This window comes from Acomys minous, assembly GCF_964271855.1.
Source record: "Acomys minous genome assembly, chromosome: 13".
Lineage (NCBI taxonomy): Eukaryota > Metazoa > Chordata > Mammalia > Rodentia > Muridae > Acomys > Acomys minous.
In genome coordinates, this window is record NC_140495.1 from 100,761,259 (window position 1) to 100,787,233 (window position 25,975).

General features: G+C 40.2%; 1 protein-coding gene across 1 annotated transcript in view; it reads left to right on the plus strand.

Annotated features, from left to right (window-relative positions):
* The window catches only part of PCDH15 (protocadherin related 15), a gene marked incomplete at its 3' end in the record, with an annotated part of 1,334,501 nt that overhangs the window by 959,266 nt on the left and 349,260 nt on the right, over positions 1-25,975 (plus strand). The window contains exons 10-11 of the mRNA XM_084754693.1: positions 9,033-9,143; positions 14,963-15,133. Coding sequence (XP_084610819.1) covers positions 9,033-9,143; positions 14,963-15,133 — 282 coding nt within the window. The remainder of the gene's footprint in view (positions 1-9,032; positions 9,144-14,962; positions 15,134-25,975) is intronic.

The following is a 25,975-nucleotide window of genomic DNA, read 5'->3' on the forward strand; positions in this document are numbered from 1 at the left end:
ACCCCCTTAGCCATCCTGGACGTTTAGTGTCAGCTTCAGTTCCTGTAGTATTCCGGTGTGAGATCTGTGACAGCTACCTGGCAATTTTTTTTTCTGCTGCTATGAATCTTCTAGTGATTAATATCATTATAACGTTAAGCTTATTTCTAAATGTCCAGACAGCTGTAATTTCCAATTAATATCATGCTACACAGCACAGGATTTAAAAAAAAATAGAATAAAAACGCAGATTGTCCTGTTTTGTTCTGTTTCTCACTTGATGCTTCGAGTCAGATTTTTAATCCGTTAGTCAGATGTTTATGAAATGGAGCCGACTTCATCTCACACACTCGGAGCTTTGCCCACACAGCTACTTAAGCAATTTTGAGCCAACATGGAAATATTATGAAATCTCACATAAAAATATGGTTTCATCTGCCTTTTTGAGAAATGTGTGAGTTTCAATATGACAGCAATCTTGTGGTGTTGGGCGGGAGCCACCCCTACCTCTGAGGCACCGAGTGTGCACCTAACACATGCCTGGACTCACAACTTACATCACTTCCTCCATCCTGTAGATCAGCACTGTGTATGGTAGTAATACCAATCATTTAATCAGTCTAATCAGTTCTCTGACAGAGGAAGTGCAACACACGTTTAGTGGTGTTTCCACTCTATGCTATGTCATTTTTCTCGATATATACTTTCAGGGTTTTTGTTTGTTTGTTTGTTTGTTTGCTTGCTTTGTTTTTCTCCCCCGTCTAATATCCGTGCTTAATGACGTGGCGTTTGCGCCTCAGGTGTTCCTTTCTTTAACGTTAACTTCATTTAGGATCATTCTTCATAGTGGCTGTACATCATCCCTAAATCAACTCAACCGCTCTGTTTAATACACCGACTTCTCTGACTTCCATCTGACTCTTCCTCCTCTGAGGCTCTAGTTACAGGAACATCAGGCATTTTGATGGTTCTCTGTTGCTAGGACCCAGGCCCAGGACCCTTGGGGGCAGAGGTGACCTTACGTGAAGTCAATGACACAGACTATGGGAGTCACGCAAATGGCAGAAGCAGACTCCTTTATTGCTGGAATGGGGCATGCCTTTATATCCTCTCCCGTATCCCATTGCCTCCCAAATCATGAGCTGCTGCTGTGGCTCCTCCCCCTTGGTTCCCATCCTGATGTCACCAGACTCTCTTGGCTGTCAGTCTCTGGGCACGCCTGCGCATGCCTAGGGCCACCTCTACATGAAGGCCTCTTTCTGCGCATGTGTTGCTGCAGGCGGGCCTCGGTCCTGCTCAAGGCGAGTCTCTTTCCTTCCCTAGTCTTCTGTTGATTCATGGGCTCTGTTCTTTCACTTGCAGTGCATTTTCTGCATCTACGAACTGTATATCACTTATTGATCTATGTTAAAGGCTACTGCATTTTCAGGCAGTTCCGTTCTGTTGTTAAATCTTTTCTAAGATCCGTTTTTATATTTAAAAACAACTCAAGTATTGTACTCCTCAGGTCTAAATGCTCCATAACTCTTAATTTCTTTGCAAACTATACAAAGAAGATTTTTCCTTTTTTTAAAGAAAAAAAATTGGTGTGTGTATTTTATGCATTTAACACAGGAACTGTCATACTAGACAATTTAGATAAGTTAATACATATTCTGTGTAGTTAATATATTACTGCTTATTTGATTCTCCCCTTTAAAAGAAAAAAAAAAGGCTCACATCTTCTCTGTCATGTCAGGTTGTCATGGACCACATCCTGAGCACAGTGAATATATTCTTGATGCGGCTAGTGTTATTTGAACCCCAACTGCGTGTTTCCTAATCCCATTCAGCAGTGTGTGCTTTTGCTAGCTGATTTGGTTGCAGTGAGCTCTCTGAAAGTGTGACGTGGAGCCACCGCACAGTTCTCCTTCCCTCTCCAGCATCTCTCCGGGTTTTTCTTCCTCAACTTCACCAGATTTTGTTGTCTTGGAGTCTGTACCTTCATGTTTCAGTTTGCAAAGATTCCAGGATCGCTATCTGACTTGAATTGTCTCAATGTAATGCTGATATCAGCCTTCTATAAGACAATTTTAAAATATAGAAAACATACTCCCCCGCCTCTCCTTTCAAATACACCAGTTTTGTGTCTCTGCCCTGTTAATGAAGATGTATGTGTAGATTGGGCTGCATGCGAGTCACGTTTTTTACTAAATGAGTACTTTTTCTTGTGTTTGCTTTTGGACCACCTGGTTTTCTTAAAACAAACAAACAGGAAAAAAAAAACCAGTACAATATCAGCAAGGACTGGATCTTTTAAAAGCTAAGCAACACGGAGCCGCTCAGCACCCTTCAGCCTATCTGAATCCATTGTGGCTCTGCACCACTGCGCTGTGAGCTACTGTGTCACAACCGTTATTGTAACTAGAGACCTTGGATCTTCAAATCTATTCTGTACTATGTCTTCTATTAGAATCCAGCTTATTAAAGGTGCTGAGCGCTGAGATGTCTATTCACCACTTTCTTCTACACAAGAGAAAGGAAGGTGGTGCTTTGATTAGAGGATTATATAAGAAAGAGGATGCCAGCATGTTCTGTGTCCCCAGTAGTTAGTAAATTAAGAATGCAGTGCTATAGTATAATTATTATCCTCAATATTGAACAAATGTAAATGTTTATTAATAACTAGATTGGCTGCAATCACAAATCTTCAGACGAGTGTTAGTAGCATCATGCACTTGTCATCTGGCAACAGTCACGAACACAGTGGCTTCGAACAATACACTTTGATTTTCCCTTTGTGTTTGTCTTCAGTACCTTCATTCAGCTCCCCCGAGACTGCAGCCACAGTCCTAGTGAGAGTAATTCCCGTATGGAGACTTGACTCAGAATAACCTACTCCCAAGAAAACAAAAATTCCTGTCAGCATTTTTCCCTCTCTTTGGTTATTATATCTTATATCTAGCTTGCCATTTAAAAACTTTAAGCACTTTTCTGTTTCATTATATACCTTCCTTTTTTCCCCCTTAGAGCTTTTAAATTTTTAGTTAAAATATAGTTAATTCATTTCTCCAGTCCCTTTCCTCTTTCAGTTATCTCTGAGTGTAAAGGGTGAGGATTTAGAATACAGTGAGGAATTGTGACGGGCTAAAAGTGCTGGTAGTGGGTTCGCTTCTACCTTCCATGACCTCACCTCGCCCAGGGATTGGTTAGGTCTCTACCCTGAGGCATGGTTTTCCTCCTATTGTATGGGCCTTCAATCCATTAGGCAGCTGTTGGTTACCACCAACATACGGTTGCCACGATCCTACTTTTAGGTGTCTATATTTTATGAAACAATATATTCGATTAGTCTTCATTCTTCCTATAAAGGATCAAATTGCATTGCCTGCTCGACTTCGTCAGTCCTTTTTGAGTGGACACAATAGTTGTCAAATCTTGTTAAGCCTTTTTCTTTTTATCTTGGGGAATTATATGAGGGAAAACTTGAAACAATGACACAAACTTAGAGGCTGACGGTAGCTGAAGGCACAGTAGCCTATCTTAATATGAGATGGGGAAAAGATGAAACAGGAAGATGAATGGTTGATAGTGCTCATTGGGACTAAATGATGTAGTCGGCCATACTACATCATTTTCTCTATGAAATGAGAAAATGGAGAAAACCCGAGAGACTCCTATGGGTGAGCAGGGAAGGAGAGGAAAAGACGCGGGGTGGGGGATGAGACTGAGGCATGGAAACAGCTTTGAAACATTTCTAAGAGAAGGCTTCTGAGAGACAAGGTATTACCTACCTTCCACAGAACTTCAGTTACTGGCCCTCTGAGGTACACCTGTGCTCACCTGCTCTCAGATGACGAGGGGACCCATGTGCATGTGTATATTCCTGTCTTTATGCAGGCTTCCCTTCTGTATTTATAACATGTAAGTACAAGCAGGGAGATAACAAATGGTCATTATAACAGTAACACAGGCATGAGAGCTGCACACAACCTATTATTCATCTTTAGAAAAGATGCATGGCCAGAGCTCTAAGCAGGGAGCAGAGGAAGGCGAAGCACCACCTGCTTCCAGAGCATCTGTCTCTATGGAGACATCAGCCCCGCTGATGTGACATCTACACTCATGAGGTTGGGTCATCCTGGAAACAGAGTTTCTGGAATGGCAGAATCCGAGTCCCTCCTCTCTTACAGGGGTGTGTATACATGGACTGGGAGTTCTTCTACCTGGCCTTCCTGTGGTCTTTGGTATCTTTCTAACATAGTGGCCTATTTGGTTGACCTATCTTAAATGGAGGATGACCTCTTGTGAGATGACTTAAGTGCCACGTGCTTGTGAGTGTACCCTCTGAACACTGGGCATGTGTTTTGAGCCAGGGGGCAATAACAGATTGTTCAGCAGGATTTCCTTCTTTATTATAAAATGGGGGAGGGGCAAGGATAAACACTGACTTTTTCAACATACAGGAAAACAACACTCTTTGTGCTTACAGCGTAGTCTCCAAAGCCAATGCAATGCTGTTTCAGACTGGGTGTTGCTCTGTTTCCTCCACAGTCTTTTGTGGGCCAAACCTCTGAGCAAAGAATCAGCAAGCAGACCAAGTGCTGACTCACCCCTGTCACCTTCATGCCCCCTGTTACTCAAGTAAACTCCTAACCCCTAACTGGCTGTGCCAGCAGTGATTGGGTCACCTGATGTTCTGTTACACCCAGGGTGGTAGACACTAGAAAGTCAAGTTTGATGTCCACTTTTGCTTTCTTCTAGCACTGTAAACTCTCTCTCTCTCTCTCTCTCTCTCTCTCTCTCTCTCTCTCTCTCTCTCTCTCTCTCTGTCCCTCTCTCTCTCTCTCTCTCTCTCTCTCTCTCTCTGTCCCTCTCTCTCTCTCTCTCTCTCTCTCTCTCTCTCTCTGTCCCTGTCTCTCTCTCTCTCTCTCTCTCTCTCTCTCTCTCTCTCTCTCTCTCTCTCTGTCCCTGTCTCTCTCTGTCCCTGTCTCTCTCTCTCTGTGTGTGTGTGTGTGTGTGCCCGTGTATGTGTATGTATGTGTCCAGTTCCCTCACAGCCCATCTGTAACACAATAAAACAAAGTGTCCGCTTACAAAATCAGAGTTTAGTCAAATATACTTCTGAGTAGAAGGAAGAAGCGGAAAGAATAGTCCAAATATAAAGTCTGCATTTTGTTTCTAAACTTTTATTAGAATTCTGAGATTTAGATAACAAAATTTATATTCTAAAACTACTTGTTTAATTAAGAAATTAATAACATCAATACAGAAGTGCTCCAGACATTCAGAAGTAGCTTGGTTATAAACCACACACTTTCCTTTTGTTACTTGAAGTGCAAGTATTTATAAAACAAAGAGCAAAAATCTCATATACGTGATAGCTGGATAGAGTTACAGAAATTAAATTCAATTGAAAATTACCTTCAAGGGCAATAACATGGATACTAACTTCATTGTTTGTAATAATTCTGCAAATGTTTAATGAAAACTGTTAATAACAGCAATGGGAAAAGATTACAGATAGTATTAGGTTGTGTTGTTGATAGAAATGGGAAGGGAAAAGTCTCTATCTTAGTCTTAAGTCCTGAGCAATTTGTGAGGTAAAACGAAAGTACAAATGTTTTGTTTGGGGGAAAAAGGAATAATATAACATCACATCAGAGTCTTAATCTGAAATTAGATGACAAAGAACATTTCAGAGTAGAGTATCAGAAATTTAACTATGCAGAGAAACAAGGGATATATTGCTTAGACAATTTAAAAAGCAGGAACAGATGGCAAGTGTGTGGAGCCGCAGTCCACATGGAAAGATGCACAGACCACAATACACAGACAGAGGCAGAAGTCAGCAAGGGGCACAAAGCTTCCAGTTGTGAAAGTTAGAAAGCAGAATTAAAGATGTCCCACTTAAATCATGATTCATCATCCCTCAGGGGGGCGGAGCAAACATCTGGCTGTGTCTCAAACCTCACAGACAAAATCTGGGCTCTTTGCATTTTACCTTCTGACTTTGTTAGCTTGCCAACTACTTCTAAATAATTTCAGTAATAGTCACTAATTGGTTGTGGAGGTTCTGGTCTCATTTCCAGATAGCATCCAGAAATAGGAGAGGGAATTTTTTTCCTCATTGCTCTCTTTCTAAGGAAGAGAAATTCTTCCATATTGCCTAAGATTGAATGGGATGATGATGATGATGATGATGATGATGATGATGATGGTGATGATGATGATGATGGTGATGATGATGATGGTGATGATGGTGATGGTGATGATGATGATGATGGTGATGATGATGGTGGTGGTGATGATGATGGTGGTGATGATGATGATGATGATGATGATGATGATGATGATGATAAGAAGGAGGAATAGGGGAAAGGGGAGGGGAAAAGAGGGTGGTAGAGGAGGAGGAGGAGGAAGAGGAGAAGGAGGAGGAGGAGGAGGAGAAATTACTGTTTTAAAACTGGCTTAACATTGTAGGATTGAATTAGTTAAGACTCATCCTAGTTAGATACATTACCTTTCCAGAAGCACAAATATTTGAAATAGCTAAGCGCACTTAGACTTCTATGCCCAAGAATCAGGAGGCTTTATGTCAGGAATCTGGCAGTGTGTGTGTGTGTGTGTGTGTGTGTGTTATATGTATATAATATATATTTATGTGTGTGAATGTATTTCATATATGTGTGTGTATGTATGTGCATGCATGTATATGTTGATTGTGTGAGTGTGGATGTATTGTGTATACATATTTGTATGTATTACATATATAGGCATGTATGCGTATATGTGTGTGTACAAGCACATGTTTACTAAAAATCTGTTTCCCTGCCTACTGCATCACTGAAATGAAATAACCTTATGCTAACACATTAACATGTTTTCCAGCATAAACTGCAGTATTACTGACTTTCCCCATCATAACTTCATGGACACTTGGATTAGGTCATACAGCAGAGAATTGTGAATGCCGCTATGCTGGGTTGAAGGGAAAACTGTTCTCTTTCCTGTCTTCTTCCTCCTGTTCTTTCTCCTAATTGTCCTCATGTTCTTTCCCCTCCTTCTTTCTTTTGGAACATTTTATATGTTAACCCAAGCTGAGCCACCCTTCCCTTGCTCATGTGTGACCTTTCCCAAGGAACCTATTTATATTCAGCCATCACAAGCCACGGCCAGGCCAAACAAATGACGTCACTCAAGCCCTGCATGGTGGATTTATAGGCTGAATGGGTGAGGGGCTGTTTATAGGGGCATGACTGACTGAATATCCTCCAAAGACACTTGGATGAGGGCTCAGGAAAGCCACAGAGTAGAGTTGAGTTCCCCCGCCTGCAGGAGCTGCTTACCGCCTAGGTCGGCTCTGGGCCGGCTTGTTAGTCTTGGCGATGTCTTGTGGGTTTGCTAAGGCCTGGGAGGCTCACTCTCCGTTCAGAAGCTGGCGCACTAATCTGTACGAAAGAAACTGCTCAGCACAGTCACGAAGCAAACCCCAGAGAGTCGGTCACAGAGGTGGTACTAGAAGAATCTGGTGTCGTTCCTAAGGCAGGGGTCAATTCCTCTCCCCGGTGACAAGAAAATAAGAGCCACACAAGACTTAAGGCTAAGACCCTGGCCTGTGAAGTGCTCCTCTCCGGGGACTCCAATGCACTTAGCTCTGAGGGACGAGTAACAGAGCAGGGATTCTGAAAATTTCTGAGTCTCTCCTGAGTTTCTCACTGTATGTTCGTGGGAGAAGCTCAGTGCACGGAGTCTGATACATTAGCCCACATCCTGGGTTGTTTTATTTCAATTGTTTTATAATTACATTTTGTGTATTCCGTGTGTGTGTGTGTGTGTGTGTGTGTGTGTGTGTGTGTGTCAGAAGACAATTTTAAGGGACTCTGCTCTCTCTTTGCAGCACGTGGGTTCCAGGGATCAAAGTCAGATCCTGAGGTTTGGCTTGGCAGCAGGAACCCTTACAGTCCGAGTCATATCCTTGGTCTTTTTCTTTGAATCTTTTTTGTTACAGTGTGTGTGTGTGTGTGTGTGTGTGTGTGTGTGTGTGTACACATGCCATGGTGTTAATGTGGAAATGAGAGGGTAAATTGAGGAAATTGGCTCTCTTCCTCCATCCTGTGAGTCCTGAGTTCAGATGACCCATCTCTGGTCCATAGGCATGGCTGTATGCATTTACCTGCCATGGCATCTCTCTGGCTTCCTTGTTAGTTTGTACACTCCTTCTTTTAAAGTTAAAAAAAAAAAGTACTTAGAATACAGAGTAAATACAGGTATTGGAAAGTGAAATTCCATAGAAATTCTAAATTGGAAATGTTTGAAGTCTTTTGTGTAAAACCAAGAGGTAAAGATAGTGTGATAGTAAGGTAAATTTTATTTCATATGTATAGACTTAGTTAAGAAACAGGCTAGGTCTATGGGTGAATATATCTAATGATACATAGAAAAACTATGGAAAGTCATAATTTCCAAAGGACTCTAAGGAACCTCCCTGATAGCCACCAATCACTGTGATGGATAAGAATGTCAAGTCTGGGAGGATCTGGACCCAGGAGGACTGCACAAACTGTTGCACCAATCAAACACGATGCATGCAGTAAACCTAGACACCCTGTTCAGATATAGCCAATGGACATCTCATTTTCTGCAGTTGTCGGGAGAGCAGGGACTGCCTCTAACATGAACTTTGGTGCTGATTTGATCTCCATACAGGTACACAGAGGAAGGAGAAGCAGGCTACCAGGATGAGACACAATAGGCTGTGGTCACATGGTGAGGGAGGAGTCTAGGCAACCCCCCCCCAAATCAGAGATCTAGGGGAGGGGAATAGGGTGGAAGAGGGAGGGAGAGTGGGAACGGGAAGATACAAGTGAGGGGATAACAATCAGGATGTACGATGAGTAAATTATAATAAACAATTTTAAAAAAATGTTGATGTCAAAAGAATGAAGTTAACGTACATGCTCTACTCTCAAGCCATTATCTTACTAACTACAGTGTTGGAAACTACTGAACCCCAGTATCAAGCTATATCATGCATGCAACTGGTCTGAAGTCTGGCTATTTAACATTTTCAGACATCCAACGACACCTTTGAGATTCCGCTCATGTTGACTGGAAACGTGGTGCTGAGGAAACGACTCAACTATGAGGATAAGACCCGCTACTACGTCATCATCCAAGCTAACGTGAGTGCTTGCCAACTCTTGTTCTGCACCTTGGAAAGCAGGGCGTGCCTCTGCCCAGGTGTGGTGGCTTTGTAAGTGTGGTTCTGTCTTGCCCTTGGCGGATATAGTCTTTATCTAGATGGAAGAAGCGGGTTTTGTGTTGTTTCTCATCACTTTGTTCTTCACCATCCAAGTCACCCTCTAATGTACTAACCACGCTTCAAAAGCCGGTCTCTGGCCACGCTGAGGTGATTCTTAAAAATACTATCTACAAAAATAGCTATAGTGATGGCTCCTTGAAGTATTTTTTTTTTCTGGATTCTAGGTCAGAAGTTTATATTTTAAATCTGAGTGCTGGACTGCTGGGATGAGCCAGTGGTTAGGAGAGTTTGGATCGAAGCAGCTGGGTCAGGCAGCTCACAGGCTTCTGCAGTCTGGTTATCCCCGCCAGCAGCCACACAGCAGAGGCTGGACACAAAGGCTCTTCATTTCCCAGATATCTAAAGTCACTTCTGTGACTCCCCTGCTTTCTGTTTCCTCTTTATCTGTGCAGTGTGCATTAATTTAAACCTCACTGATTGTTTTTTTAAATATATTTTATTTATTATATTTTATTCAATTTACATCCCAATTGTTATCCCCTTGCTCTTATAGTCCCATTCCTATCCTCCCTTTCTCTCTCTCCCTCCCTCCCTCCCTTCCTCTTCTGCCTATTCCCTTCCCCTAGACCTCCATCCGATGGACTACAGTTCTCCACATGGAGGGAGAGGGCAGAGTACTGCTGAATCTCTGAGGTGCACTCTGGTGCCCACGATTTAGTCACTGCCCCTTGGCAGGGTGGCCTATTGGGCACACAGATGAAGGGGATGCAGGCTATCCTGATGAGACCTAATAGGCTGTCACCTGACAGTTGGGGTTGGAAGAACCCCACTGGTTTTGTGTCACTAGTTTCTAGGATGTTTTGAGGTAAAATAGGAGGGTTATAGGCTCATGGCCAAAGAAAGATGTATTCACGGATTGTTCTAGGAGCAGTAAATACATGCAGACACAAGGAACACACACAATATATATTTCCATCTGCTTGTATGAGTAAAACTTAACAATAGTATATGTCGAATGAACAAAAAACCCGCCTTCAGTAAAAATTAAAGGCCGCACTTTAAACTAAATACTTTAAACTAAGGTGATGTTGCTGGTGTCTGTATTTTTAGATTCATCCTGGGCTTGATTGTAATGTCTCGGTGCTGTACCATCCTTGTGTGGTTAGAAGCATCCACAGGTCCCCCTGTGGTTGCAGGGAACTGACTGGGGCAGAGTCTTGGAGGCCCGCTAGTTTATGCCACATTTTCTGTTACTGTAAACACCTGAGAGCAATGGCACAGTATTTAATATGTAAGCCTACGAATGGGTCGGCTAGGTATCTCCAGGCGATTGCTGAGCAACTTTCATAGAGACTATTTAAACGCTAGACATCTGGTCCAAAGATCCTGTGCCTCAGCCTCTAAAATAAAATAAGCATTTCTGCCTCACATTTATTCAAATGAAGTTCGTATAATTTCATGCTATTTGATAGAATCTTCATGTCCACTGGATTCGCCTCATAGAATCATTATCTACTCAGTATACTGCTGCAGAGAGCATAGGTGCTAAACGCTAAAAAGTAACCTTTTCACAAGTTCAGTGAAAGAGGTCCGAGGAATTAGACTATTTCGCAAGAGGTTGTTTTCAATGGGAGTGGAGGAAGTCGAGTATCACTTATTATCCAATATCCAGCATGTTTAATTCCTTTAAATTACAGATTAAATATTTGAAGCTATGGTTTGTAAATGGGGCGGATGTGATAATGAGGTGTAGGTGAGCTCCTTGTCAAAGATAATTTTCTGCCTCATTCTGGGGAAAAATGTTAGTTTTTTATTACAGTGTTTGGTGAGGAACTGTGCTACCATTTGATTCTGAAAGTTTGTGAGTGATTAGAGTACCGAATCCCCGCATAAGATGTTAAAGACTTGGAGCCACTCTGTGTGGTCTCCCACAAGCACTGACAGGAAGTCCAGTCACCTCAGTCCCACACTGGCCAGCAGTTTTGATGAGCTTTTGTTGTTTGGTTGGTTGTTTTGTTTCTGCCTGAGTTTTTATTTGTGTTCCAGGGCAAGGAAATGTAGTAGCTAGCCGGGAAAAGGAAGGCAATGAGACTGTAAAGGCAGAGCAAAGTTCAGCTTTCTAAATTGCATCAGGTTTCCAGAGAATATGTGGACCTGGTCCCTGTGGGGATTTGGAAAAATGAGCATATTTTAGGCACAGCCATTCCTCCCATTTCTTTACCTTGTCCACGGGTGTTTCATTTTTCACCTTCATGCTGGTCTTTGTTAGTTTTAAGATTCTGTATTTGCTGAATTGAAGACCTGATGAATTTTGTATTGGTGTGTTGAAGATACAAGCACATTTTTTATTGCCCACATGTTAGCTAATGATAATTTATTATACTTACATTTACTTACACTTAGCTAAACCTAAAAATTGTTAAATGATTCATTTTTAAGAAAAAATAAGTAAAGCTTTGGATTAGAAAAAGAGAAACAAGCCAGGCAATGGTGATGCACACCTTTAATCCCAGTACTCAGAAGAGAGGCAGGTGGATCCCGGTGAGTTCAAAGCTAAACTGGTCTACAGAGTTTGTTCCAGGGCAGCTAGGGCTACATAGAGAAACCCTGCTTTGAAAAGGAGAGAGGGGGCGGGGGGAGGAAGGAAAGAAAGAAGGAAAGAAGGAAGGAAGGAAGGAAGGAAGGAAGGAAGGAAGGAAGGAAGGAAGTGCTTTAGGATAATTTAGGTCAGATTTAGGGTAGAAATGCAAATAGCAAACAGTTTTGACTCTGGTCCTTTGTTAGCAGTCAGGAAGGTCCTGGTCCTGTCACCAGTTCTGTCATGGTCAGAGGTTAAATACACACACACACATACACATACACACACACACACACACACACACAGTCTAATTTATTACATATCTTCCCCTAAATCAACACCTTTGCGTGTAAAGACATGATCTAAATTGAGAGAGAGAGACACTGGGTTACCTCTTGGATGGGCCAACTGGTGAATGAACCAGCTCCTCTGCTCCTCTACTCCATATCTCACCCAGACATCTAACCCCAAAGCCCCATAAAACTCTTCTAGTAACTCAGTGGTCTCCCATTTCTGGGACCCCACTTCTGCTAACAGGAGCTCCTGAGTCTGCTAACAAGGGCTCCATTGTCTCTCCCTTAAGCTCTGGTCTATACTTTTATATGGAAGTTTTCTTTTGAAACTCACTCTTCTTTTGCTCCCTGAATTTCATTCTTCAAATTCATAAGACAAGAACCCAGAGACCACAGACCCACGGTGGCTTCGGCAACGTATCCTTTCCCTCAGCTTAGTCCCAAGAGCTTTAACTCAACCTCTGTCAGATAGAGGGTGTCATTCTCAGAGACATCCCACTTTTCTGAATTATGTTCATGTTAACAAATGCATAGAGTCAGGAAATACACATGACGTTTGAAATAACAATACAAGTTGAGGAATTATAAATTATTTGATTATGTAAGCCTTCTTGGTTTAAGTAAGAAACACCATAGAGTGGACATCTTATGCAACAGAAGTTTATTTTTTTCAGTGGTTTAGAATCTGAAACTCCAGATTTAAATTGGCCAGGGTTTGTTTTGGGGGAGGGGATCTCTTTTCCAGTTACACATTGCTGCTTTCTTGTGTGTTCACATTGTTTTTTCTTTGTCTTTATGTGGACTGGAGATCTGTAGTTCCTAGCTGTATGGGTTCCTACCTTTGCTTCTACAGGTCCAGCATCCATCCTGTGATGGGCATTATCCTTGATTTTTCACTTCTATGGCTTCACGTGATGAGAACTGTCTCATGCAAATTTGGATGGCACAAGGTTCAGTATATAGAATAGTTAAATCCAGACAATGCTTTAAAGTGTTCTTTCTGTCAATAAGAATTACTGTTTTCTAAGTTAATAAAATGCCCATTTAAAAATAAAGTTTGAAAACATCTTATTTTTGAGAAGGATAAGAGAAGTCAGGAGTAAAACTTAGCACATGTTAGGAAAGAACTTTTCTTTTTAGCTACTGTGCTACGTCCTCTCCTTACACTGAGAAAAACAAAACTTACTGAAATCAGATAAAATGCATGCAGAGAACTGTTTTGTTTACATCACTCAACATTTACATTGTTATTTTCCCCTGTTACCCGTGTCATGCTGCCATCTGGCCAGATATTGATGGAGCACATAGTAATGGCTTTCTAGGATATATCACAAAAGGATCATGCTAACACTACCATCTCCAGAGGATGCCCCGGGAGGAAGGGATTCATCCAATGTTTCTTCCTTGTGTGTCCCTGAAAAACAATCTTTATATAAACTGTAAATTTCCCACTCCTTATGTGAGAAGGATACCATGCAATACAACCTCTGGTACGCAGTGACATTTATTGTCTCATTACTGAATACAACCTTGACACACTGTGATGAAAACATGACTTTACCTCTGCAGCTTTCCTTTCCAAATCTCATAACCTAAATATAAAGACACTGTGCAAAATATATGATTAGCAAAACCCAAAGAACTTGTCAAGGCATGGTATTACAAAATGCAGTGTGCCCTGGTAAATATATTGGAATGAAAGAAGGACATTAAGTAACCACTAGAACACATGAGTGCAACTTGGGTATTAGTCAATAGTAATGAACTATCGACGCAAAATTAGACATTGAAGGATATTGTCATGTAAAAACAAGGAGTCTACATCATAAGGGCTGAAATGGTTTGCATGCTGTGGGAGAAAAGTTGGGAAACATATACTTAATGATGGTCCTTTAAATAGAAAAAATAAGCATTTTAGAATTTGGAGCAAGTCTTTTACAAGGTTCTATTCCTATCCTCCTACGGCTAATGAGTAGAAAACTCAAATTCCTTAGCCAAAATATTACAAGGGAATGGCTCCTGAGCCATTGAACGGCGGCAAGCTTGGCCTAGAGAGCTGTAGAAAAGACTTACATCTTACAGGAGCAGAGAAGGAATTGTAGTTGCAAGGTTCCTGGAATTAATGTTCAAAAGAAGGAGGAGGAGGAGGAGGAGGAAGAGGAGAAGGAAAAGAAGAAGAAGAAGAAGAAGATGATGATGATGATGTGTTGATGCTGGGCCATCTAAACTTTGATTCAAGTTGGTCCGAGGCCTAGAGGCAGGGAGACATGACTATGCAGTCTGAGCTCACTAAGCAAACCCCTAAGACCACCCACAATGCAAAATTTTATACTGATGTAACATGTTAGTAGAACAAAACAAAAAAAATGCTGACCTGGGATGTGTAGCTACTCTGTATTATTCCCAGTGCTGTGCCAAACGCAGCACTTCTAGCAAAGAAATAGAAGATACTTTACTCTGAGCTACATATGAGGGACTGACTGGGAAGAAGCCATTCTTTGCTGCTTCATTACCTCATCACTTCTGATGATGTAATACACTGTATGTTGGGAAGATCACATGAACTTCAATAGTCGCAACAGAATAGCATAAATCAAGGCATTTACCAAGTATATCAAGGAGGGTGTCTGGAGAGTGGTAGGCTGCAGCGAAGTTGGGGCTCTCTGCTATAGGTCTCAAATTGTATGGTACCATTTTAGCATTTTAGGTTGGGGAAAGCAAGTAGATTAATAAATTAAACTCAGCTTAAACAGGTTACTATCGATCCCTCATTTAAACAAAAAGAAAGAATAGAATTAATAAACTAAATTGTTCCTAATATTTACATCATTTGATTGTTTAATTGCGTGGTTTTTTTACACTTATCAGGACCGTGCACAAAATCTGAATGAGAGGCGAACGACCACCACCACCCTCACTGTGGACATTCTAGATGGAGATGACCTGGGACCAATGTTCCTGCCCTGTGTTCTTGTGCCAAACACCCGTGACTGCCGTCCACTCACCTACCAAGCTGCCATTCCTGAACTGAGGACTCCGGTAAGTACACTCTCCTCTCTTCTCCTCCATTTACACCTCTAAACCTGGCAGAATTCTGTCGGAATACTTTGCACAATGTTTGGTTGATAATAGTAAAATGTACTAGCAAAGAAACAATGGTTTTACATAACACTATTTTCGTATAGTATGTAGTGTCACAGGGCATCATTTCATCCTTTACAAAGTGAAAAGAATCTCAAGGAGCCACACACTCACTGGCACTGATTTTTAAAAAGCGTTTCCACCAATGAATTAAGACTGTGTCTGGCTGCTAACACATTCAGAAATGTTGGAGGTGATCCTGGGCTATCTGAAAGTAGGAACTAACAGATGCTGAATAGACATGTACTCCCCTTGAAGATACATTATAAACAAACAGAAAAACAAAGCATGAATAGGTATTTTCTACACTCAGTTCAGAGTTTTAAAGCATGCCAGTAGAGCTATATGCTCCTGGAATTTGAAAGTCACACTTTGGAACATCTTAAGTGCTAGATACACATACTTAAGAGTCAAGATTTTAAGACACCTCTGTTCATGAAAATGGCATTAGAGACTCAGAAGGACAAGTACTGCATGTTTCTTTCATGTGCAAAACCTTCCCAGGCAGATGGCTGGAATGGTGGATGGGTGGATGGATGGATGGATGGATGGATGGATGGATGGATGGATGGATAGATGGATGGATGGATGGATAGACGGACGGACGGACTGGCAGATGGATGGATAGATGGATGGATGGATGGATAGATGGATGGATATGCAAATAAGTTGATAGATGATTAATCAATTGATATGTGATAGATGATATGATGACAAATCAAAGTAGAAGAAAGACTGTTTGAGAAAAGGGTCCACCAGAAAATGTGACGAATCAGAAGAAGACTACTAGGAATGAGTATGATCAAAGTTACATGATACACATGCATAAAATTTTGAGAAATAACTACCATTTTATATAACAAATATACATTAACTGAGAAAAATAATAACCAGTTGTGATACAATCAAATTAAAATAGTATTTTTCCCAGATGTGTGTGCATGTGCACATGTGTGAGAATGTGTAAGCATTCATGCACATGTGTATTGTTTCATAAAAGTTGAATCTCGCTGAACTTTCTCTGTTATTTGTCCAGCTCTCTGGGTCCCCAAGATAATTCTCAATGTTGCAATATGTTAGAAAAGAATCTTTGAAGTTTTTATCACTATGTGTTAAAAACAGAATTTTTGGGTGTTCTCTTCTTCTGTGAGAATTTAGATAATAAGTCAGAAATATTTTCTCCTAACTCTGGAATAATTTGCTGATCATTTTATTCAGTTCAAAGAATTCTCATACAGTGTTGGAGACTTTGCTCTCAGTGCATCCTACACATATGAAAACTGAGTCTAAAAATATAAATGGGTACTAATATGTTGGCCTGCGTGGACAACAAACACAAGAAGCATTAATGTTGTGATGCATATTAAATGGAGATAGATTTTATTGATTTTGAGATCAGGTGCATTGACCTGTTGTATGGCCACATAGCAAATTTTTATTAGTTTTGAAAGGCAAAAGGCTAACTACTCAGACTGTGTCTTGTACTTAATACTTGAATTTCAGAAAGAAAGATACTATGAGTGGGAAATAACAGTGAGGTTTTTTGTTTTGTTTAATGAGAATGATGAGAATATTTTACTATTAATTTGTTTCTAGGTTGGTTAATGCAGCTACTGAGATACCAGTGAGAAGGAGTATTGGCATAGGAATAATTACACATCAACTAAATCCGATGGCTATTTACAGACTTGGTGTTTTGAGGAGAGACTGGAGCTATGTTTGAGCAGCCGTGTACCCTGAGGATTTATTATGAGCTGTGAAACAATACTGACTGACACTCTCATTCTTACAAGGTCTGGAGGAGTCAGCTAAATGACAACAGTGACTCACAATAATATACAGTGTCCAGTTAGCCATGAACTCACGAGCTCTGAACAAATATTAACTGAGAAAATGTACTTCATATCCCTTTTGCAGAGGCCCTATCAGCATGCAAATGTTGCAGACGAACCTTCAAAGAGTTTATGTAATTTCCCATGGTACTATGAATAAGTGAACTGTGATTATGCACATTGTGCATGTGTGCATGTGTCTGTGTATGTAAAAGTTAAGATACATGACCAACAATAGAGCTACTATCCATTGCCTGGCTAGCACTACACACTACCGTAGAGGAATCCTGTGATTTTTTTTAAAAGATTTATTTATTTAATATGTATACAGTGTTCTGCCTGCATGTAACACCTGCAGACCAGAAGAGGGCACCAGATTTCACTGAAGATGGTTGTGAGCCATCATGTGGTGGCTGGGAATTGAACTCAGGACCTTTGGAAGAGCAGTCAGTACTCTTAACCTCTGAGCCATCTCTCAAGGGCCCAGTCCTGTGATTCTTATGGCTGTGTGAGGCTGGGCATTGGTGTTGCCTGTGAAAAGCCTGATGTCTGATGAGCCTTTGACTCTCCTTCAGCATCATCACACTACACAGGATAACTTTCACTCACTGAGCATCAGTACCCAAGGAAGATGTAATCCACCTTTAAAAGTTATTCTTGTTTCAGTTGGCAAATCTGTTCCTTCCTCGGAATTTGCTATTTAAGACAAGGAGAGAACTGATGTGTAATCAAGAAATCTCTTATATATTAACTGTCTTGAAAGACAGGTTCCACAGAAATGTTAGGGGTTCTGGGCACAGGAGATGCTTTCTGGTAGAAAAGGAAGTCTTCAAGTAAAGAAAAAAAAATACTTCCATGAGCAAGTATCCATCAGGTAGCTTTTAAAACCATGCTTTCTGAATTAATGCTACATTAAAATTCTAGACTAGTCTATCATTATGTTTCATATTTTCAATCTTTATTTTTATCTTTTGTATATGTGGGAGTGCCTGTGCATATGTGGCTGGCACCTGTAGCGGTCAGGAGAGGGTCTTGGATCCTAGGGAGTTAGAGGACACTGTGAGCCAAATGATCTAGGCCCTGGGAACTGAATGCATGTCCTCCACAAGATCAGTGAGCGCTCTTAACCTCTGAGCCATCTCTCCAGCCTTCATCATTCTAGGAGATTTATTAATTCTTTAATGGCCACATCTATAACTATGAACATTGATCATTACTTATTAGAGATCATTTGTATTGCCATCCAGAAAAAAATATGCAATATGCTTACTTCTAAACTCAGTGCCTTCACACGGTAATCAGTTAAAGTTTTCATAAAGTCATGATCTTATTTCATGAGACTGGAAAAGTGTCTCAATTTTGCTTCTTAGAAAACTGGAATCATGTTCAGGATGGGTAACTCAGGTTGCCAGCGGAGTAGTCCTGCTCAATAACTGGTGGTTGCCTAAAGCAGGATGGTAAGTTGAAAAATAACCTTAATAGAGAAGTGGGCATAAGCATCTGCCAAGTAGCTTTGACATTTGTTGTGTCAAACCTTTGCTTGGTTTAGCTGTAGACACACTTTGTTGGAGGAGTGTGCAAATCCCACTCTAAGAAGACCATATGAGAAAGGAAATTTTTAGCTCTAATGTATTCTTACACATCATTGTTTGATTCTACTCTAAAGCACCATAGGTGCTTTGTTTATGTCTTTCTCCTTCCTTCTCCCCTCCCTCCCTCCTTTTCTTTCCCCTCCTCTTCCCCTTCCTCCTCCTCCTCCTCCTCCTCCTCCTCCTCCTCCTCCTCCTCCTTCTTCTTCTTCTTCTTTCTCTCTCTCTCTCTCTCTCTCTCTCTCTCTCTCTCTCTCTCTCTCTCTCTCCATCTTTAACTTTCCTTTACATATCCTTGTAAAATGTTGGGAATTTTCAATAGATAAGATCTTGCTATTCAGAGGGTGAAAACCATTGATGTCAGCTAAACTGCACATGTTGCCTCTAATTACACACTGGGTGACCCTTCCTCAAAGTAATTCTTTGAACTCCAAAAGTCCTTTCACCTACTCACCCCTGTGTTGATGGGAAAATTTCCAACAATTACCTCAGTGATATTCTTAATTCCACTACAATGCACACAAAATTTATCAGCTTAAGAAAATCTTTTAGAATGTGGTCTATCATGCTTAACTCATGAACTGGGAAATAAAAAACCAAAATCTATGCTTTATATTATTTTAAATGAGCATATATTAAGAGATAAACATGTTTTTACAAGTGTAGATAATGTTCTATACTAGAGAAAACTGTCTTCAACAAAAATTAGCGTCTTTACCGACATTCTTTTAAAGTTATTGTTATACTTACAAAAGCTGTCTTCTATTATCATGAAAAAACTCTATAACTGGGAGTTTAGAATTCACTGCTCATTATTTGAATCCATTCTGAAGCAGGTCAAACTGTAGTTTACTGTTACATTTCACATTCAATATGTATTCTTATGTTTTTTTTTTCATTCTTTTGTATTCTAAATGAAGCATGGACCGAGATACAAGTAGTTTTGACTCATTTTTACAAAACTGTTCTGGAGCATGAACACACACACACACACACACACACACACACACACACACACACACACGTGTGTGTGTGTGTGCATGCTCCTGCATATGTATATATATACATGTATATACATACACACACATATATATATTGTTCTTATTGAGTATTTTTATCTCTGAATAGATGCTCTGAGTAACTGACATAGTATCTGTATTCTTGTATCTACCTCCCTTGAGTTATTGTGCCACATGATTTTCAATATGTGAGAACTGGCTGTCTCTCAGGCAAGAAGCCCTTTTCCTCCCCTACTTTAAACTCTCAGAATGCCCAGCTCCAAATGTCCCCACTAAAGTATTTGTAAATGGGTGGGGGTTGTCTAGTTCCCACAGAACTGTCAAAACTAATTCCTTCAGTTTGCTTAACGTTTTCTTCTTCAGAACTACTCTGTCCAATATCAGAATGATGGCGTTTCCAGAGATCTTTGAAATTTAAAATGCCTTCCCAGACCATACTCTTTACGGATATTCTACAATCCAGGAGCTCACACATCTGTGTCTCTCCCTTTTCGCTTTTCCTTTTCTTTCCCTCAAGGCCTTTGAGCTCATCGCCTTAAATATTTGATAGGTTTTATTCATTTTGGGGGAAACTGTTGCATTTTTTTCTTATTCTTAAATGTGGAGACATCTAGATTTCTCTCTCTTTTTTTTTTTTAACTTTTTTTTTTTGGCCTTAATACAGTCTGGTAGTAAGACTAAATTAAGGAATGCCATGCCAGTAAGTTCTGTTTTACTTCAACTACTCTCTCACTACATCTCTGCCTCCTGTTTATCCCAGTTTCAAGCGCTAATGTCTGAGACTGTGTAACAAGTAAGTCACAAAGCTTTGCAGCGTTTTGTTCGAAGCAATGAGTTTTTATTTGGCCCTGCACTTCTCCACTCACGCGTGTCTTTTATATCTTATACACTGAGCTTATATTTGCTATTCGAGGGTTATTTTAGGTAATCGTAGATGGCATTTTTCTGCACGTCCCCACCTCAGGTGTTCATCAACCTGTTTCTTTTTCATAGAGTGGGAGGATTTTAAATTCTTTCTTTATATTTACTATATATTCCAGCTTGAATCCAGGGACTTCACAAAGTACATGTTAAGTGTTGGTTTTAATTAATTAATTGAGATGTGAAGAAACTTAACACACACACACACACACACACACACACACACACACACACACACAGTCAATAAAGACAGCTATAATACTCTCTCGGTCCTATCACAGAGTTTGTATACATGTGTCCACATGGTTTTAATGTAATGATTAGTTATAAAAAGAGCCACATTATTTGTATATTTTAATTCACTTTCACCCTCTTAAAGTAAGAATGCAGTGGCAAGCACCAATTTGCCTGGCCACTTTGTAGTCAAGGTGCTCTTTAAACAGTCCCTGCCTAGTTGTCATAACAAGCCCCCGGTGTCTCAACACACTGCTCGCCATGCCTCTTTTCCATTTCAATAATGTCTCAAATACTGAACTGACTTACTGCTCAATCTTTAGGACAATTCTTTATAATGTGTTTCCCATGGACCTTCTGGGGGACCCTGTACATGATTGCAGAAGAAACAGTGGTGGCTTAGACCATCCACAGCACAGCTTATAAACGACACATCCAGATAACATATGGTTTATTTCCCCCAAAGATCCAGGTAGTAGAAGCAACAGCTAATCAACTAGAATTATAACAATAGAGACCAAAAACTCAGCACTGTCTCAGCTATGCAGCTGTAGAGCGTCAGCACTGTTGCAAGTATGCAGCTGAAGAGCATCAGCACCTATAAAGCATCAGCTGTCTCAGATGTGCAGCTGTAGAGCGTCAACACCATTCCAGGTATACAGGTGTAGGGTCTCAGCACCATCCCAGGTGTGCAGCTGTAGGGTGTCAGCACCATCCCAGGTGTGCAGCTGTAGGGTGTCAGCACCATCCCAGGTGTGCAGGTGTAGGGTGTCAGCACCATCCCAGGTGTGCAGCTGTAGGGTGTCAGCACCATCCCAGGTGTGCAGGTGTAGGGTGTCAGCACCATCCCAGGTGTGCAGGTGTAGGGTGTCAGCACCATCCCAGGTGTGCAGCTGTAGGATCTCAGCACCATCCCAGGTGTGCAGGTGTAGGGTGTCAGCACCATCCCAGGTGTGCAGCTGTAGGGTGTCAGCACCATCTCAGGTGTGTAGCTGTAGGGTGTCAGCACCATCTCAGGCGTGAAGCTGTAGGGTCTCAGCACCATCTCAGGCATGCAGCTGTAGGGTGTCAGCACCATCTCAGGTGTGCAGCTGTAGGGTCTCAGCACCATCTCAGGTGTGTAGCCATAGGGTCTCAGCACCATCTCAGGTATGCAGGTGTAGAGGAGTCCTTCAGGGATGCAGGACCTTCAGGGATGCTGTCCACTCTATCACAGCTCCATCTCAAGAATTAGAAATTGCAACCTTTGGTAGAATGGTTGAACTCTGAGAAGCAATTGACTTTCTGAACTCTGGAGAAGCATTAAAGTAATGATGTTCTGAGTATCAAGATTAACTATATCTTTCCTCAGGAAGAAGAGTTCTAAGTATTAGCCCATATGATTTCCTGATCCATTTTTGCCTGCCTATGAAATATACATCAAAGTAAAAGATGAAAGTTGTGTAAACTGTGTTAGGTATCTTTAACTTTTCTTAGCCATATATTTTGAAACTCACTGATTGTTTTCCAAATTCACATGGAAAGAAGTCATGGAGATGTTTTGTGCCATACTCTAGAACACTTTCTAATAAGTCAATAAGAATGGAAGTTCTTGTATTGGGAACCATGCCTGTATCTGTAAATGTCCTAGCTTGAAATTTACACAACAGGAAAAATGTCCATCATGTGTGATGTTTATGGGTACCACTAAAGTAGAAGTAAGTAACACAACCAAGTCCTAGCAAAGAGTTTAACAGTACTGCTTAATAGTTCACATTGTCAGTGTCACACACAGTTGGATGGTACAGCATTCACTCAGTGACTCCTGATAAGAAGTAGGTAATTTAGATTAATTTTTAAATATATGACTGTATTTAATTTAAATTCCACCTTTGAAAACTAAGTTGTGAGTGTTGATGCTGCCTAATTTATTCTGATTTGGCATTCCTAATTACTTCAGTATGATTTTAGCCCTTTAAAAAGGATTGAGTACCTGTGCTCTGTATTTTTTTTAAACAGCCAGGTGTGGCACTGGCAGGCTTGCGTTGAATTAATTATGCAGTATATTATCCCTTTGTGCAGAGGAACAGCTGAGGCAAAATGCCACAAGGTAATAAATGCCCGAGCCAAAAATATATCAACATGCCACATTCCAAATGTCAGCAGGAGAGCAGTCATCCTTATCTTTTCTTGGCTTAATGAAAATCTAAAAACAAAGGATTTTAATAAAGTTTTCCAAGTTGTCCTGCTGAGCTCCCATCTTGCAAAGGTGCCTTGAGGCTTTGGGTTGCCATGGATTTGCACTGACCACATCCTTGGACATTATGCTTTTTCATATGCATAGAAAATGATACACAATTTACTTCAATTATAATTACTTATATACATTTAATAAACAATTTTATATTTTATATACATTTTATAAGCAATTATAAAAGAAAGGACTAATAGTTATAAAAGAAAAGGCTAGTAATTATACTCATTATACAGAAACATCTAAGCATTATATACATTAAAAATTGGTGGGTTCAGCCAGCATCAATCTAAATGGAGAGAAACTCAGAATACTTCCACTAAAATCAGGAACATGACAGGAAAGGTTGTCTTTCCAGCCATACCTACTCAACATAATACCTGAAGCCTTAGCTATAGCAATAAGACAACTGGAGGAAGCCAAGGAGATGCAAGAAGGAAGGGGAGGAGACCAAGTATCTTTGTTTGCATGTGATGTGATTTTATATATAAGTGACCCTAAAACTTCCACCACCAGTAAATTCCTACAGCTGATAAACACTTCAGCAAAGTAGCATAACACAAAATTAATTCACAATAATCTCCCCTATTTAAAGAAAGCAAATGAACTGAGAGAAATCATGGCAGCAGTACCATTCACAATAGCCTAAAAAAAAAAACCAAAATATCTTGGAAGAACTCTAACCAAGCAAGTAAAAAAAATTATAATAAAACTTTTAAGACATTGAATAAAGAAGCTGAAGAAGATAGCAGAAGATGGAAAGGTCTCCCATGCTCATGTATCAGTAGGAATAATATAGTAAAAATGGCCATGCTACTGAAAGCAATCTACCAACTCAATACAATTCCCATCAAAATTCCAACACAAGTTTTCAAAAATCTTGAAAGGAAAATGTTCACCTCTATATGAGAACACAAAACAAACAACCAACAAAACAACAACAACAAAACAGGATAGTTAAAACAATCCTGAATAATACAAGAGGTGCTGGAGATTTCACCATCCCCAATCTTAATCTCTTATTATTATAGTATTACAGAGCAATAGTAATCACACCAATGAGGTATTGGCATGAAAATATTGCTGCGGAGCACTTAAAGATATATTCCTCCTCCTTAGCCATCAGGGAAATTAAAATTAAAAAAAAAAACTACTTTGAGATTTCATGAGAGAGAAAGAACTTATGCTAGCAAGGATGTGGAGTAAGAGGAGTACTCATCCATTGCTGGTGGTATTGCAAACTTGTACATCCACTATGAAAATCAGTATGACAGTTTCTCAGGAAGCTGGGAATAGAGCAACCTAAAGATGTAGTTATCTTACTCTTGGGCATATACCCGAAAAATTCTATATTCTACTATCAAGACACTTGTTCAACCATGGCCATTGCTGCTCTATTCATGATACCCAGAAGTTGGAAACAGAGTAGATATCTGCCAATGGATGAGTGGGTAAGGACAATGTAGTGCATTTACGCACAGCACAACAAAGTATTATTCAGGTGTTAAAAATGAAATTCATGAGTAAACGGATGGAGCTAGAACAAAACTATTCTGAATGAAGTGTCTCAGACCCAGAAAGAAAAATATGTTACATGTTCACTTATATTTGGATATTAGTCATTAAGTCTTTAATAACAAGCAGGCTACAATCCATATAGGTATAGAGAGTAAGGGACGATGGGAAGAACTGGACCAGTCTCAGAAGAGGAAATAGAATAGATAGTTATGGGTCAGTGTGGGATTGGATTAGGAGGATCAAACTGAGAGGGGTTAGAAGAGCTGAAAGTAAGGGCCATCTGAGAGAGTGTATGGAAACCTCACGCAGTAGAGACTTCCTAAAATATAGACACATATGAAGATGATCTAAATGGAACCTACAATTGATGAGTGAGACAGAGGCCCAACTGGACATTTCTCATCACCAAATGAGACTCTCTGCCGTGAATGAGTTACGCCTAATAAGGTTGTTGCCCAAAAGGGCCCTGTGGAAATCCCCAAACAACTGAGGGCGATCGGTTGTCCTCCACAAAGGGATGACAAGGCCCTACTACTGCTGAAGACAATACTTATACAACTCATTGAACCTGGAGAACTCAAGCTGGTGCCTACTTAGAACCTTCACCCCTCCTGACTGGGGGTATCCCACATACTACAAAGGAGCAAGGTAACCAGCCACTAACCCAGGCTTGTCAGCAAAGATCTTAACCCTCTTAATTATCTCACTAACCATTTGATAAAACTCCATACTAATTTTCCTAGTGGCTGTACAAGCTCAAATTACCATTAGCTACTTATAAATATATATCACTCTTTATAAAATTAATTATTTATTTATTAATACTACCCTTTCCTCATCAATTTGGGACAAATAGCCTCAAAACGTCTGGTTAAGTATCCCAGTGACATCTAATTATGTTAAGAATAAAATCCCAATGTTCAAATAAGGCTTCAGAGACTTAAAACCCTGCCTACTGTGGTATTCTTTTCCAAATCTCCTTCTTATTCCTTTGGCCTTCTGAGTTTGCTCACATGACCAAACTGTTGTGTTTATTTTAATGCAAAAACATTTCTGAGTCTCTCCAGTGGTAGCTACATTCTCTTCACTCAAATCTGTGTTTCAGAAACCAAACCAAGCAGTTATTTCCTGGCAACCCTTTCTAAAGTAGATTATAATATCAAATTAAACCAAAAAAAGTGACTGTATTTGTTTTTGCCTTCTGTGGCAGAGTGAATAAATTTATGATATCTCTGTTAAAATTTCAGTAAGATCCTTTTTTAATATTTGCAATGGTTATGGCATGATGTTAATAGTTTAGGATAACAGTAATATCAATAAATAATAAAGAAGAAAGAGATGTCTGTCTTTATGAAATAGAGAAAAACAAAACCCTGATGTTTTAAATAATCAGA